Source organism: Melospiza georgiana, chromosome 5 (assembly GCF_028018845.1).
Source record: "Melospiza georgiana isolate bMelGeo1 chromosome 5, bMelGeo1.pri, whole genome shotgun sequence".
Taxonomy (NCBI): Eukaryota; Metazoa; Chordata; class Aves; order Passeriformes; family Passerellidae; genus Melospiza; species Melospiza georgiana.
The window spans coordinates 50,532,033-50,546,359 of record NC_080434.1 but is presented as its reverse complement, the minus strand read 5'-3'; the positions used below and the strand labels follow the sequence as shown (position 1 = coordinate 50,546,359).

The following is a 14,327-nucleotide window of genomic DNA, read 5'->3' as shown; positions in this document are numbered from 1 at the left end:
CCAGCGGCCGCCGCCATGATGCCGGCCCTGGCCGCCCAGCGGCGCGGCTGCCGCGGCCTCTACCGCCTGTACCTGCGGTGCCAGGCGGCGCCGCGGCCCCGCGCCTGCCACGGTGAGTCCTGCGGGGCCCGGGCCGCCGCGCCGCGCCGCGCCGGCCGGGGCTCGTCGGGAGCTGGGTCGGAGCTCCGCCTGCGCCTGGGGCGCAGCGAGTGCCGGCGCTCGCAGGCGGCGGTGGCAGCCCGGGTCCCTCCCGCGGTGGTGGCACCGCTCCCGGCTGCGGGCACCCGCGATCCGGGGAGCGCCGGCTGCTTCCCGAGGGTCGGCGGTAAAAAGAAGGAAAACGTGCAGGCCATTTGTGAGCGCGGTGCGGGGCCGGGCTTTCGTCGGCCGGGCTCTGCCAGCCCCGTCTGACGCACAGCGGGCGCGTCATGCCTGTGCCGGGCCCAAGTTTGCAGGAATTACATAAAATATAGCCCGGGTTTACAGGGCTGGTGTTGGTCCGAGGAGGCCACACATCCCATGGAATTTGAATTCCCAGCAGTTTTTCCCCTTTTTGCGTAGTCACGGTTAAATTGCAGCAAATGCTCTTTTTCTTTAGCTGTTTCTTGTGTGTGCATGAATTAGTAGGAAAATGCCCTCTAAATGTGCTGATTAAGTTTCCCCTTTTTAACTGCTCCAGTATTACCAAAGCATAGGAAACAACACTGCTCATCTTGTACCACGTGTTTATTGTAGGGTTTTATAAATTCGTAATCAGTGAGTTCAGTGAACTGTGTTGAGTTCAGTATTGAGGGCTTTTGTCACATTGTGACAACTGTCAGTAAGCGCTGCCCTTTTTTAGGGAAATTTTTCCTTCAGTAAGGTTCAGGTCATTGCATGTAGATGTGCAGGTGTGCAGAATAAAAAAAAAAAAGGAAAGCTGTTGAGACTTTTACAGAATGGACAGTTTTGTAAAATACTATCTTTTTTTTTGGTGAGAGCTGGGTTGTTCATGGTTAAGTGGTCATGCTTTGTATGACTTTATTTACTGACACCTCTTAATTAATTTAAAGATGTATTTATTTCTTAGTGAGTGCTTTCCAAAGCAGACAGTTTCCCTGCTGCATTTCTGGTCGGAGGTGTTATTTACCCTCTCTACAGAAGTATTGTGCTCCCTAAAAGAAACTGATTGCTAGTTCAGGTTGGTCTGTACTGCAACTCTGCTTTTGGCTAAACTTTTGAGATGGAAGATTGCCTACCCAGAGTGGTTTCTCAATGGACTTTTTACATATTTACATTGTCATTTGTCTCTTGTGAATGCTGCAAAATCTAAGACACTTCCCTGTAAAATGTTTTGTACAATGTTTGCTTTTCTATGTAATTTCTGTAGCAACTGTATAATTTGCACACAGTTCAGTTTCTCTTCATTGGTAAGCCATGATTTGTACAGAGTGAAATGAAATGGCAACCCTGGCTAATGATTTTGTAGTGATCTGTGTTTGTTCTTTTATCAATATATGGTTTTTAAAGACTTTGAGGCAGTGTGACTAGAATGAGACAATGTGTCACAAAGCTGATCTTGTCAAATAGCATTTGTTTTGGTGTTTTTTTAACCCTTAAGATCATCCAGAGGTCTCTGGGAAAAATGCATACTGGAGTGTGGGAAAAACTTTCTGGTTTTAGAATGAAATTTAAAAGTGGATGTTGAAGGGAGGTAGTGAAAGCATGCTATGTATTCTCATTTTGTAATTTTACCCATAAACATGGGTAAGATGAGCACATGTCAGTACTTAAAAGCTCACTTTCCATAACTTTTGCTGCCAGAGCAGGACTGCTTTTCCTTCTTTTTCCTTCCAAAATGGCTGCCTGAAACAGCTTTTTTTCTTCCCCTTGATAGGATGGAAAGTTTCAATGAAAAGTGGGAGCCTGTCTTATATTCTGCCATGTAATCGCCTGCCTGTGCAGCTGATGAGTCAAGTGAGAGTTTATACCTCCAATGGTCAGAAGAAAGATCTTGGATCACAAGATACAAATGGATCAGCCCCTGGAGAAACCCTGCATAAAGTTGAAACAGGTAATACTAAGCTACAATAAAGAGTATTTATAAATGTGTAAAAGCTGAACATATTTACTGATAACAGGGGTTTTTTAATTGTATGATATTACGATTGCAGAATTCTTAGTATTTTGGGTTGTAGGCTTCTCTATATAAAATTCAAGTGCATAAGCAGGGAGGAATGCTGAAATTTATTTCTTTCTCATTCTGATATTTTAAGGGTTTAAGTTTAGAGTAATCAAATTTAAAGTGATGGTGGAAAAAATGTGGATGTTGAAAGGGCTTAAGTAATTTAAGGGATATGAAATGGGATGTATTACTCATCTTTCACAACTTTGCTTGTTTATTTGATTTATTTTAGTAGTATTTCTGGTTGTTGTGTCAAAGGAATTAATGATAAAGGTTGAATGAGTGCCCCTGTTGAGCATTGTGGCATCTCAAGGCCAGGCTATAAATGACTGGTAAAGAAGGTTGAGCTGTTTCATGTGCTGTAGCTTTCTAATCTGACAGTTGTTAGAACTGCAGCATTCACGTTAAACATTTGATACACTGTGCATAACCTGACCCTCCCTGCTGTTTGATTGTTGATCTGGTGCTTGTTAGGTACTTGTGAAATTCAGAACTGTCTTCTCCTTGCTTCATTGTAACATCTATTTTTGGTGCTTGTTAACTGTGGGACTGCACAGATACATGCTCGGAAGACTGTGCTTAGGAGATAACAGATGCTTTTCAAAATGAAAGCTCTCTTTCTTTGTGCTTTTGTCTACAATGGAGTGGTCTTCTAAAGAAAATTTCCTTTTCCTTGTCAGGATAGCAGTTATTTGTTCCTTCTTTAGTAACTTGTAAATTCCTGGGGTTTGCAACAGTCTTTAAAAGCTAGTAACTGTAGCCAGCTAAGAGGATTACATTCTGATGTTTGGAAGTACAAAAGTGATTCTTAAACATTGTTCAGTCTTGAAAGTTCTATTATATCAACTTCTACTCGTCTGAAAAACTGATTGTGAATGGAAGTGATCTGTATCCTTTTCCTCAGTGATGCACTGTGGTTTTGTTCTGGCTCTAAGCTGAGGTAGAAAACTTTGAAAGGGTACTTGATGTACATAGATCTCTGTGCATGGATATAATCTTAGTATTTTTGTGCTTTCCCAGGTAAGAAAATAAAGGAAAGGAAAAACAAAGGGATTTTGTTTCTTTTGTTTTCAAGTGAAGGGGATGACTGTTTAAGGAATGCTAGTTAGTTATAGTGCAGCCTTATTTGCTGTGTAGTAAGATCAACTTCATAAATTTATAAGTGTTATTTTTCAAAAAAAGCATCCTTGAATTGTTATTAGCTGTAGTTCTCAGTTGCTTTTAGGGCATTAACTAATTGCCTTATTGAAACATAGTAATGGAGTACAGGCTTTGAGAGAATCTGATCTTGAAATAATTTAAGTACCATGTTAGGCTAGGAGTACCTCAACACTAACCTGCCAAAAAAAAAATCTTCATTTTAAAAACATTTTTCACTTTTATTAATGTAATTTTTAATTTTTTGAATGATTATGAATGTCTGGTAAACCTCCAGTGTTCTAGAGTGGTAGGGCACAAAAGAGTGGGTATATTGGTTTGACACCATAAGGTTTTTGTTCTGAAAGCTATGTTGAGATGTGTGAGACAGGGATGCAATATTTGCTTGAGTTTCCAAGTAGTACTTCTGATTTCTAACTAGAAATCTCACTAAAATTACTGGAATTTATAGTTTTCCAAATATTAAGATTCATTTCACTATTGTAAGTTATATTTTGTTGGGTTTTTTAATAGAATCATATCCTCAGGTTTCAAAACCAGCTAAAAGACTTCATTTTTGTTCTAGCTCCAGCTTGTTACCTATGAGTTGTGGAGTTTACTTTAAATATTCTGTTTTTAAGGAGCTAATTTTTTGTAAATGAAGAACCTTCCTTCACTTAAAATTGAATCGCAGCTTGGAAGCTCTGAAACACTCTGATACATAGCAGCCATAAGCCCTATAGAATTAATTATATGGCTTTATTATATTTTACTAACCTAAAGTTTTGCATAAAACTTGTCCCGAATCAGAAGTGCATTGTTAAAATATTTTTTTTTTAATTTGGGTGAAGTATGTTACAAATTGGTGTTCTTCTGCAAGCTGCTAAAAGTTTATTGATCAATACTATATTAAATATATTTGCTTTTGTTATTTTTTTATTTCTGTCTTTTGAGAGTTTCAAGTGTTGGAAATCTGGCAAATACATTTTCTAATTGTCAGGGTGCAGTGCAATATTGAGATATATTCTAATGTTAGTCAATCTCTTAACTAAAAAGAAAAGTAGGTACTTCTATATTTACAGTGAACTTTAATTTTATTTTATAGGACAAGATACAACCAATGCAGGACAAAAACAGTCTTCACCTAAACAGCCAATCCAAGTAAAAGGTAAAGAAATACTTAGTGTATTGGAATTTTCCTGCTGTTTGCTAGTAGTCAAAAAAAAAAAAATAAAAAAGGAAACTGTGTCTCCTCTTCCAGACATAAAAATTGTGTAAGCAAGTTATGTGAATAGCATTTTAAAACACACTTGTGTGCCAGCTTTGTTTGGTACAGTTTGTTTCAAAATGACTCATAAAAACCAAGCATAGCACTATTCCTTCTAATTACTCACTCTTCTGTGTTTGTTTGTAATTTTCATTTAAGCTGCAGAGTTCATCAGGAGAAGACTGATTTGTTTTTTCCTGTGCTGTTGCAGTCTGTCCTCCTTGTGTGTTTTTAGTTGTGTCCATTCTCCCTCTCAGACTTAATGTGGCTAAGCTGAATACTTGATCTTCCCTGTTCCTTGTTCTAAGTCTTCCTCTGTTCTTTCTTATTACTGAGTTAATCTAATCAGTGTTGCTTCTAAATATATTTTGACCACATGAACTGCCTAATCTGAGTTCTGTACAATTCCCAGTTGTGTGCAGTAATGTGGTGGGCTTGGCACTGGCTGGACACGAAGTGCCCACCCACACTGGTCTGTCACTCCCCTCCTTAGCTGGATAGGGTGGAGGAAATGTACTGAAAGGCTTATGAGTTGAGATAAGGACAGGGAGAGATCACTCATCAATTACTATCATGAGCAAAACAGATTGGACTTGGGGAAAGTCAGTTATTTTATCGGGCTACAGTACTGAGAAATAAAAACTAAATCTTTAAATACCTTCCTCTAACCCTTCACTTCTTCCCAGGCTTAATCTTTTCCTGCTTTCTCTACCTTCTCAGTCCCAGTGGTGCAGGAAGATGTCAGTTTCTTTAGATTTATTATCTCTTGTGTATGCATGCAGGGAAAAAATGCAAGGTAGATAGGAGAAATTTCTGTGAAATAATTGTGAAAATAGATATATGTTCCAGTAGAGAGTTTCCTCTCTCTTAATTAAAGATGTGCAAGGAGAAATGTTTATGTCAAGGATTTTGCTAGTGTCTAGAAAGTGGAATTCTAATCTTAAAATGCTACTCTGGCTTAGAAACTTACCGCTCCAAGTATTGCTAAGTATTAGAAAGACCGTAACATTTTTAAATGCTCACTAATCTTAAACGTGCTTTTTAAAGGGTTTCATTTACATCATCTTTTGTTGAGCTTGTCTTTCTTTTGGAAACACCAAATAGAGATTTTGCCCTCCACATTTACTACAGTTTTATACTGTTATTTGAACTAGGAGTAGGAGTGTTGGTATGCTGTGCGATGTACAATTACAGTACAATATATACAATGTACAATATGTGATTTATTTTAGTGAAATTTACCTGTATTTCTGAAAGGTGAGTTAGTAAGTTTTTGATAAATCCATGTGTTGTTTTTTTAGTGAGATTAGTATGATTTGGGCATATATTTGTTTTAAATAAAAGATGGGAAGTGTTTTTTATTAAAAATGATCAGCCTGTTCTAACCTTAGTAAATTGTGTACTGTTTTTAGGAAATATCTAAAGTTTTTTTCATCATCTTCACTCAGGAGCTTTGTGGCATGAATGTGATTATTCAGGGACTTAAAAAATTCTTCAAGTTCAAATTGAGTGAGAGAAATCAGATTATTATGATAAATATTAATACCTGTGCTGTTAGTGTGTCATGAAGAGTCAAGCAATATATTTTGCCGTTAAGCATCAAAACACAGAAATAAGGCAATGTAGAATTCTGGGAAAAATTTTCTCAAAGTCTTTAAAAGCATTATCTTTCTGTAAGTATCCTGTGACTTAAGGAGTAGTTCTGGACCAGCTATAGAAATCATATCAATCCTGTCATTTGCAAGAAGTTCATGTGTTCTCTAAAGTCTTCTCTCCAGTAGAATCTGAGCTTTTTTTTTTAAGTTGTATTCTGTAGTGTTTGTTCCATTACAGTGTCAGTTAGTTGTTTTATGTTCTTCTGAATGTAACTTGTCTTCTAATAAACATGTTTTTGATCCATGTTAGTGTACAGTGACTTACATTTGAGAGTAAGATGAAATTATGTACATACGACCAGTAGAAAATAATAGCATAAATTTAAAATTCCATTTATAATTTTTCTGAACATGTGTGTTATTCTTTTCCTTGTGCATGAAAAATCTGATGTGATAAGAGCATATCTTCCAGACATAAAAAGCATTATAAATAAATCATGTATGTTTTTAATTGGTGTAAATGCCCAATTTTAAGAGTACTAAATTTGGACATAATAGTTGAGAAAAATAATGTATACAGTCTGTCTCATTTCTCTGTATGCTGTGCAAAGTTCAAAAGTCTTAACAGCAGAAAGTGGACTTGATTATTGGAAAAAATAGAAATGGAGCAGTCTGTTGCTATTTCAGTTTTTAGACCAAGGGTTTCCAAATGGCAATATTTGAATGAAACAGCTTTTTTCAAGGGGCTTCCAAATGGCCATATTTGAATGCTATTTATGTAGCCACGCACCATGTCTGACATCAAAGTTGGAGAAGTAGCTGACTGTGGCAGTTAGGTTTGAGAACCCTGAACTGCAGCTTAGAAAGTAGCAGTTTTGGAGGTAAATCATTCTACCTTACTCATTTCCACAATGGGGAAGATACCTTTCTCTTCACTGGCAATTTTCTGTATCACTGACACTGATTTTCAGATTTCCACAAAGAGATATCACAGTATGACACTAGATTGAATTAATTTTTGAAGTACCTGCTGTGGTTTCTATGAGTGACTTGTGTATTTTCTTTTTTAAAGTGAAACCAGTCCTTAAAAAAAGAGAGTATGGACCAAAATACACACAGAATAACTTCATCACTGGAGTCAGAGCAATAAATGAGTTTTGTCTTAAATCCAGGTATGATGGATTTGAGTTGAGATTTAAATTCTGAATATTTGTTCATATGTGCATGAGAAGTAATTGTGTTTGTAGAGTGATTTTGCACAAATGTTTCTAAATGTTTTTGTGGTGTACATAATTGTAAGTGGCTGAAGCTAGTTCTTGCTTAGTTTTACACTTGACTAGGAGCTTGCACTTAATATTCATGTTTCAGTACTTGCTTCCTAAAGTAGATGATTTGTACTTATGAGACCATAAATCTGTTTGTGGGGAGACACCTCTGTTCCTCATAGTTTTACATAATGGTGTAGATGCCCTAATGTGTAGCTCAGCACAGGAAATTTTTTCTGTTTCCCCAAGTAGCTTTGTTATCTTCAACCTTTTGCAGCTTGTGCTGGGAGTGTAAATTTTGGGATTAAATTTTCTTGTCACATGACTTCTGATTTCCATTTAGGGAGGCTAATTCATAGAGCCTCTTGTTTATCATATGTGTGCATTATCAGTTACATACAGGTCATTCACTGAATGTTTTATTATTTAGTGTTTTAATTCTTTGTCTTCAGGGGGTAATATTTCATAGTATGAAGACATGATTTGGACTTCTGGATGTGAAAAACTGTAGTTTTCAATGGAGGAGATCACTTGCTTCATGTTGTCTGTCTGTTCTGTTTGAATTAGACAACTTCACTTTTTTTTGTACAACAAATTAGTAAAATCAAAATGGTGGATCATCACCCAGACATAAAAGTCAAATTAGAACAATATGTTCCTTTTCTTACACTAAACTCTTTGTCCACTTTCCTTAGTGATTTAGACCAGCTGAGAAAAATTAAACGACGAAGTCCCCATGATGACACTGAGACTTTCACGGTGTACTTGAGATCGGACGTAGAGGCAAAGTAAGAACATTTGAAAAGGATGCTGTGAGAGAGAGAAGAGTTTTAAAAGTCAGGTTTGCAATGTGAAAGGGCAGTAAGGTTTTCCATTTTCTATCTGAACATATGTTATGTCATGATTATATAATTACATTGTGTATAAAAAACTCAACAGTATGGTTTTATGCTTGAAAAAAAGTTGCATGAATAGAAACATTTTTAAGATACTTTTACTTCATGCAGGTCTCTTGAAGTTTGGGGTAGTCCAGAGGCTCTTGCCCGAGAAAGAAAGCGACGTAAAGAGGCAGAGATCAAGTACAGAGAAAGTGAGTATGTAGTGTTCAAATACCTCCAAATGTCACAAGAAGTGTGATTGTTAGGAATCTACAAGATAGCATTACTTTATTGAAAGCATGTAAATTTGTAACTAGCAATTGCTGACTAGGTTTTGTGGCATAATCTTAGAGTAACATGTTACTATCTATGCAGATACAGTCTGTTACTATCTTGCAATTTATCACCTTTGTGATACAGGAAGAACATGCATTTGGTGTTCTGTAGACATGCTCTTGGGGGGGTGGGGCTTTCAGTTTTTAGATGATAATTTACATTTTCAATGCTTTTGCATTTTATCTAATTGAGAATTTTGAAAAGAGTTAAAACTGATCCAAATCTTTACACCATGCCACTATTCATTAATTTTTTTCCTCTGAGAAGAATTCAGCTTGCCTTCGTGTTTCAGAAGGGGAGAAGTACCCCCAAATCATATTTTTTTCTTTGTGTAATATTATTTTTGTAATCCTTGCTGGCATTATCAATACCATGTACAGCCAAATCAGTAGTTCATGATGTATTTGGATCTGTCTAGTCAGTAAAAATCACACAAGAGGCAATACTGCTTCAAGATACTTAGTCTGGTTGTGTACCTTAAAATGAGAGGTCAATTTTTTTTGGAACATTGTGCCACAAGAACACCCTTCTGTCAGAAAAGGCTAGAACTACAGATACTTGTTGAGGTATCTGTAAGTGTACTGAAAGTGTAGTGAATAAAATGAAGTGTATAAATAAAATGAATTTGCAGAAGTATATTTTGAGTTTTTTCCCCATGCATTATCATTTGTTGGTTGAAATGGTAACAATGTATAGGATCATTACAGGTTGCATTTGGCATTTTGCAGGAGTGTATAACAACATGTGTTTCTGATTAACAACATCAAGGGAGGAATTCTTTCATAGATCATCTAGCTCTTATTAGAAGTTGGCTGCTGCATAAAAAAAGTAGACTTCAATTCCTGAAGCTACTGGTTGCTAATACATATTCACAATGCAAATTTTGTACTGCAGATCTGTTTAGAAATCAAAGGCTGTTGTGGGAATACAAGGAGTTCTTTGGAAATACTAAGGTAAGGTCATTTTCAAATGTTTGGCTAGAAAAGTGTAGTGAAATGTGTTATGACACTCTTTGAAGGTAAATTTGTGTAACTGAATATTACTGGAAGATTTTTTTGCACTGTAATATACCAGATCTATATGTGACTGTTATGCAGTAGTAAATGTTGTGATGACAGCTTGATTGGGTTCCTACTGTGACAATGTAATCCACCAGAAAGAGAGTTTTCTTTCAGTTGCCTTCTTGTCAAAATTGCAGCTGTCAAAAATCTTGTCAAAATCATGCAACTCATGATTTCAAGTATAATCTCTTACTATGTGTAGTGAATATATTGTTAATTAAAAAAACCTAAGTAAGTTTCTTTAAGAAAAAAGACCCCAGAAGATGATTGCTTTTGTCTATGCATTGCTGGCCCTTCCCTTTTGCTTAATCAGACACACACCCTAGATCCAGGTGGTTGGGTGTACAGAATGACTCCTTAGTGGGCTCTGGGCCTTATGGCTGCAGTGGCCTCTGCTGGAGACTTCATTGGAGTTTAACTCTTTAATGGCCAACCATTTGTAGAAATACATAAGATCCAACTGCAGTTTGGCTGAACATTTAGTAGTAAATTAGTTGCCTTTCAGAACTTTTGCAATACAGGGCAGTGCAAAGTTTTTTATTTAATTTGTATGTTTGGTGTCTCATGAGATCAAGATTTAATTATTAAATAATCTGTTATTTCTTTATGTAGCCACGCTCCAGTACAGCAGCTATGTTTTTCAAGGGACCAGGGAAGGTGGTAATGGTAGCTATTTGCATGTAAGTAAAAAAAAAAAAAGTTTTGTTTATGCAATAAAAAATAATTTATTTATATTATCCTGGAAGTAGTAACAGTGTGTGTATTTAAGATAAAGATGCCTGTGTCTGTAACTAAAGTTAATAGATTTATTTGTTTATTGAGAGATAGAAGAGAATTTATGTGAATACATTGATCAATACATAGAGGTCAGGCATTGAATATATCTCTGCTGAGAGAAGAGCATTTTTTTTGGAGTGTGTTACCCTATAATAGTTTCTTAAAGTAAAAACCAAAATTTTGTAGGATCTGAAGCAGCAGGTATTTAAAGTTGTCTATTTTTCTTGCTCCTTCTTGAGAGAAAGCTTTTCATACATTTTTAAAGAATTTTTTAAATGACCAACAGAAAAGAATTCACTTTTCTCTGTATACTGTTATTTCTTTTCTAATTGAAAGCTGCATTCTCAGAAGCTGCTGGGTTTGTTTCTAACTTGAATATAATTTCTGGCACACATTAAAATATGCCACTAGAAGATGTTGTTAATAGTTTCTTATAACAATTTATTTAGATATTTTAAAAATTGTCAATAAATGAAGCTCATGTTGAAAAAATAATAGAGGAGGATATTATAATTCTCTAGTCTGATTTTCTGTGCAATACATTTGTAGCAATTAACCTACTGATTCTGATAATGTTTGAAGGGAGAATGTAGACTTGGACTTCAGAGTTAATAGTTACCTCTGTGCAACATAAGACAATGTTTACTCCAGTAAGCCTGTAGTTTTAAAAATGTCTTTACAATTCACACTGAACATCTTAATGGAGAGGTTCCATAGATAATTTTTACAATATAACCCAGTGACAGCCTTGTCTTCCTGTCTGTTGTCTCACATCTGTCTCCTACTGAGAATGGCTCAGACTGAGGATGAAGTGGGGAACCTTGCACTACGGTATTGGTGGAGGATGTGTAGGAGGCAAAGCATTGAAACAATAGATAAGGAAGTTCTAAAGACTTGTATTCTCCCTCTGGTACAAAATTAGTTGTTCTGAGTAGTGAGTGTGATGATAGTTTTCAGGAAGTGTAACTTATTTGGAACTGCTTAGAAGTTAATGATTTCTGAAAAATAAACTGTGTATCTTTATCAAGTTTAGCTGAAAGGACTTTTTTCACAGTAACCATGCAGAAAATCTCTATCAATTATCTGTTTGCACGGCTCTCTAATTATTAAACTGATGTTTGAGTTGACCCCTTTCTGGCAGATAACACATGATTGTACAGCACTTCTGGCTTTGCTGAAAATATTTAACATAAAATATTCTGTTATTTCTTCTCTTTGTTTTCAGAAATGGGTTGAATTTTTTCTTTAAGCTGCTTGCTTGGGTTTACACGGGTTCTGCAAGTATGTTTTCAGAAGCCATACATTCTTTAGCAGACACATGTAACCAGGTGAGTATTTTTTTCCATTCTGCTCAAGTTAGCACTTGTAATAAAACTGGGAATAAAGACAGATACTTACAGTAGTTGTAATGCACTTGAATAAAAAAAAAAAATAGGATGCTTCTAAATTTGTATTAGTGTAAAAAGGAGAAGTCAGAATGTAGATTTTGAAGATTTTTAGAAATAAATTGAAAGAGTAGAGTTGCAATAAGAACTGTACTTAGCTTCTTTATGGATCATGAGTGATACTTGAAACTAAAATGATTTTGGTTAGTGTTTTGGTTAAATGTTAACTAGAAATGCTTTTCCTGTCAGTTACTATAATGCAACGACATACTTTGTTACTTATTCATCTCTAGGTAGAATAATGATGAAAATTTGAGCATCTTGTTTTCTTTTTCTGTTTCTTGATTACCTATCAGCCTGTCACAGCACAAATAGCCACATATGTGGCATGTTTACTTTGAGAAGTAGAGTGGCAGGCTCAGAATTGGATATGTAATATTAATGTGCAGGGATAAAATAATGTTGTTTTCTCCAGTGTTTTCTAATTCAACTGCTAAGGCTGGCCTCCCCATATATTTAAGTATTAAAGTGTGCATTTTTTCACTTGGCTAAGTGTGTCAATGTACAGGTGAACCAAGTTTGATAGTGCTTTTATATATATTGAAGAGCTGTTCTGTTTTTTAAATATCAAAGTTGAAAGTTCTACTGAGATGGGGAGGGTTTGTTTTGTTTTTCCAAATAATTGAGTGTGTGGTTTTGGGAAAAACACAGGGGAAACCTTGCTTCCTCAAAGCAGCTTGCTGCTGCTAAGACTAATTGTTACTATGTTTCATTATCCATAGTCTTAAACAAAACACATGCTTTGCAAAATTCAGGTTTAGGTTTATAACTTCCTGCATCAACTACTTAATACATGCCTAATTAAATATATCCCAGGTAGGCAATTTAGATAGCAAGAGGTTATTTCTTCCTTCAAAATATGCTGACAAGTTGCAGTGTAAAGTTACTGCTTTAAATGTTGTCCTCACTCTACTACACCTCAGTCTCAGTATAGTTTCTCTTCAAGAGGGATTTATTTAAATAGCTTTGTTCCCTGAGCAACTTCATTCCTTCACACTGAAGCACAGTAACAACACTTGTGATTGCATGTAATGTTCATTTTCAGTTGTGATTCTAAAATTATAATTAACAGTAATTATATATACACACACCATATAATTGCATATATATTATGTATGTAGGTATAACTAACAATTTTTTGGGAGTGGTAAATTTAGATTACAAATTTTGAGGATTATATTCCAGCTCTAATAAGATATCAGTAGCAAAGCATATATGCAGTTCAGCAAATTACATCTGCCTTTGCCTTTCATGTTCAGTTGATACAGAAAGTTTCTAAATTTTTTTTAAATCTCTTGTCTTAAATAGGCATTGCTGGCTTTGGGCATCAGTCAGTCTGCAAGGACACCTGACCCTAGTCATCCGTAAGCTTTTTGAGTAAATAAAGATTTTGCTAACTATATATAGCAGTAAGATCAGTTCTTGTTTGTGCATCACCTTGTTCTTTTTAATTTGCTGTTTTCTGTCATTTCTGAAACATATTATTTCTGATTTTACAACAGCTAAAATAAGAAAGGGGTTTTCTTTCAAGCTCCAGGAGTTGGAGCTTCAATGGCTTGGTGTATGTGTTGGTTTTTTTTTTGGAGTACGCTTTTGCTATGTTTTATTTTAATTGTATTATTTCTCTAAGGTGTTCTGGGCTCTTCTGCCTCTTCCAACTAATATATCTACTTTTTAAACACTGTACATATGAATCACGAGATTTTATAAAAAAATAAAAATTACTGTCCTCTTCCTTTTTTCAACAAAGTGCTTTTATGCAAGCTAGTTACTTGTACCATAAGGAGATGTGTTTGATATAAACTGCTCTTTGTTTGTATCTAGTCATAGGAATATTACGTAATAAGTTCTTACATGTTCATGAAAGTTGTAAGCTGTACTCTCCATTATATTTTCTCAGTGTTGAGCTGTTTTACTTCTCTTATGTTTGGACAAGTCATTCATTCTTTAATAACTACTTCAAAAATATGTCTAATTTATGGGATTAGTTATGCATTTTTTCATTAATTACATCATTAAAATTTGAAAAATTTAAATCTTAAACTTGTGCAAATATTCATCATATCTCATTTTTCCTTCTTGCTCCTTTCCCTTTTTCCTCAATATAGACAAAAGAAGTGCACTGTTTGTAGATGGAGTTAAAACCAAAAAAAAGGAATAAACACAACTTCTAATGTTGCTTTAATTCCTCCACTGCACTTAAAAACTGCCAGTGTTGGATGTCTGTAGTTAGCTGAAATACTGAGAGATGTGTAAATTTTATTCCCATTAAGTTACCTTTATGAATTATGTAGACTGGCTGCTCACAAAACTAGAGTCCATATTTAGAAGTAGCATTTCACTAAAATCTTAAAGTGGTACAAATGTTGTTTATTTTGGGGTCTTTTTAGTTGTAAAATAAA

General features: G+C 35.5%; 1 protein-coding gene across 1 annotated transcript in view; it reads left to right on the top strand.

Annotated features, from left to right (window-relative positions):
- SLC30A9 (solute carrier family 30 member 9) overlaps positions 1-14,327 on the top strand; it is a 33,682-nt gene continuing 19,355 nt past the window's right edge. Inside the window, exons 1-10 of the mRNA XM_058024018.1 lie at positions 1-112; positions 1,877-2,053; positions 4,407-4,469; positions 7,236-7,335; positions 8,124-8,216; positions 8,436-8,518; positions 9,537-9,595; positions 10,316-10,383; positions 11,706-11,808; positions 13,234-13,289. Coding sequence (XP_057880001.1) covers positions 16-112; positions 1,877-2,053; positions 4,407-4,469; positions 7,236-7,335; positions 8,124-8,216; positions 8,436-8,518; positions 9,537-9,595; positions 10,316-10,383; positions 11,706-11,808; positions 13,234-13,289 — 899 coding nt within the window. The 5' untranslated portion in view covers positions 1-15. The remainder of the gene's footprint in view (positions 113-1,876; positions 2,054-4,406; positions 4,470-7,235; positions 7,336-8,123; positions 8,217-8,435; positions 8,519-9,536; positions 9,596-10,315; positions 10,384-11,705; positions 11,809-13,233; positions 13,290-14,327) is intronic.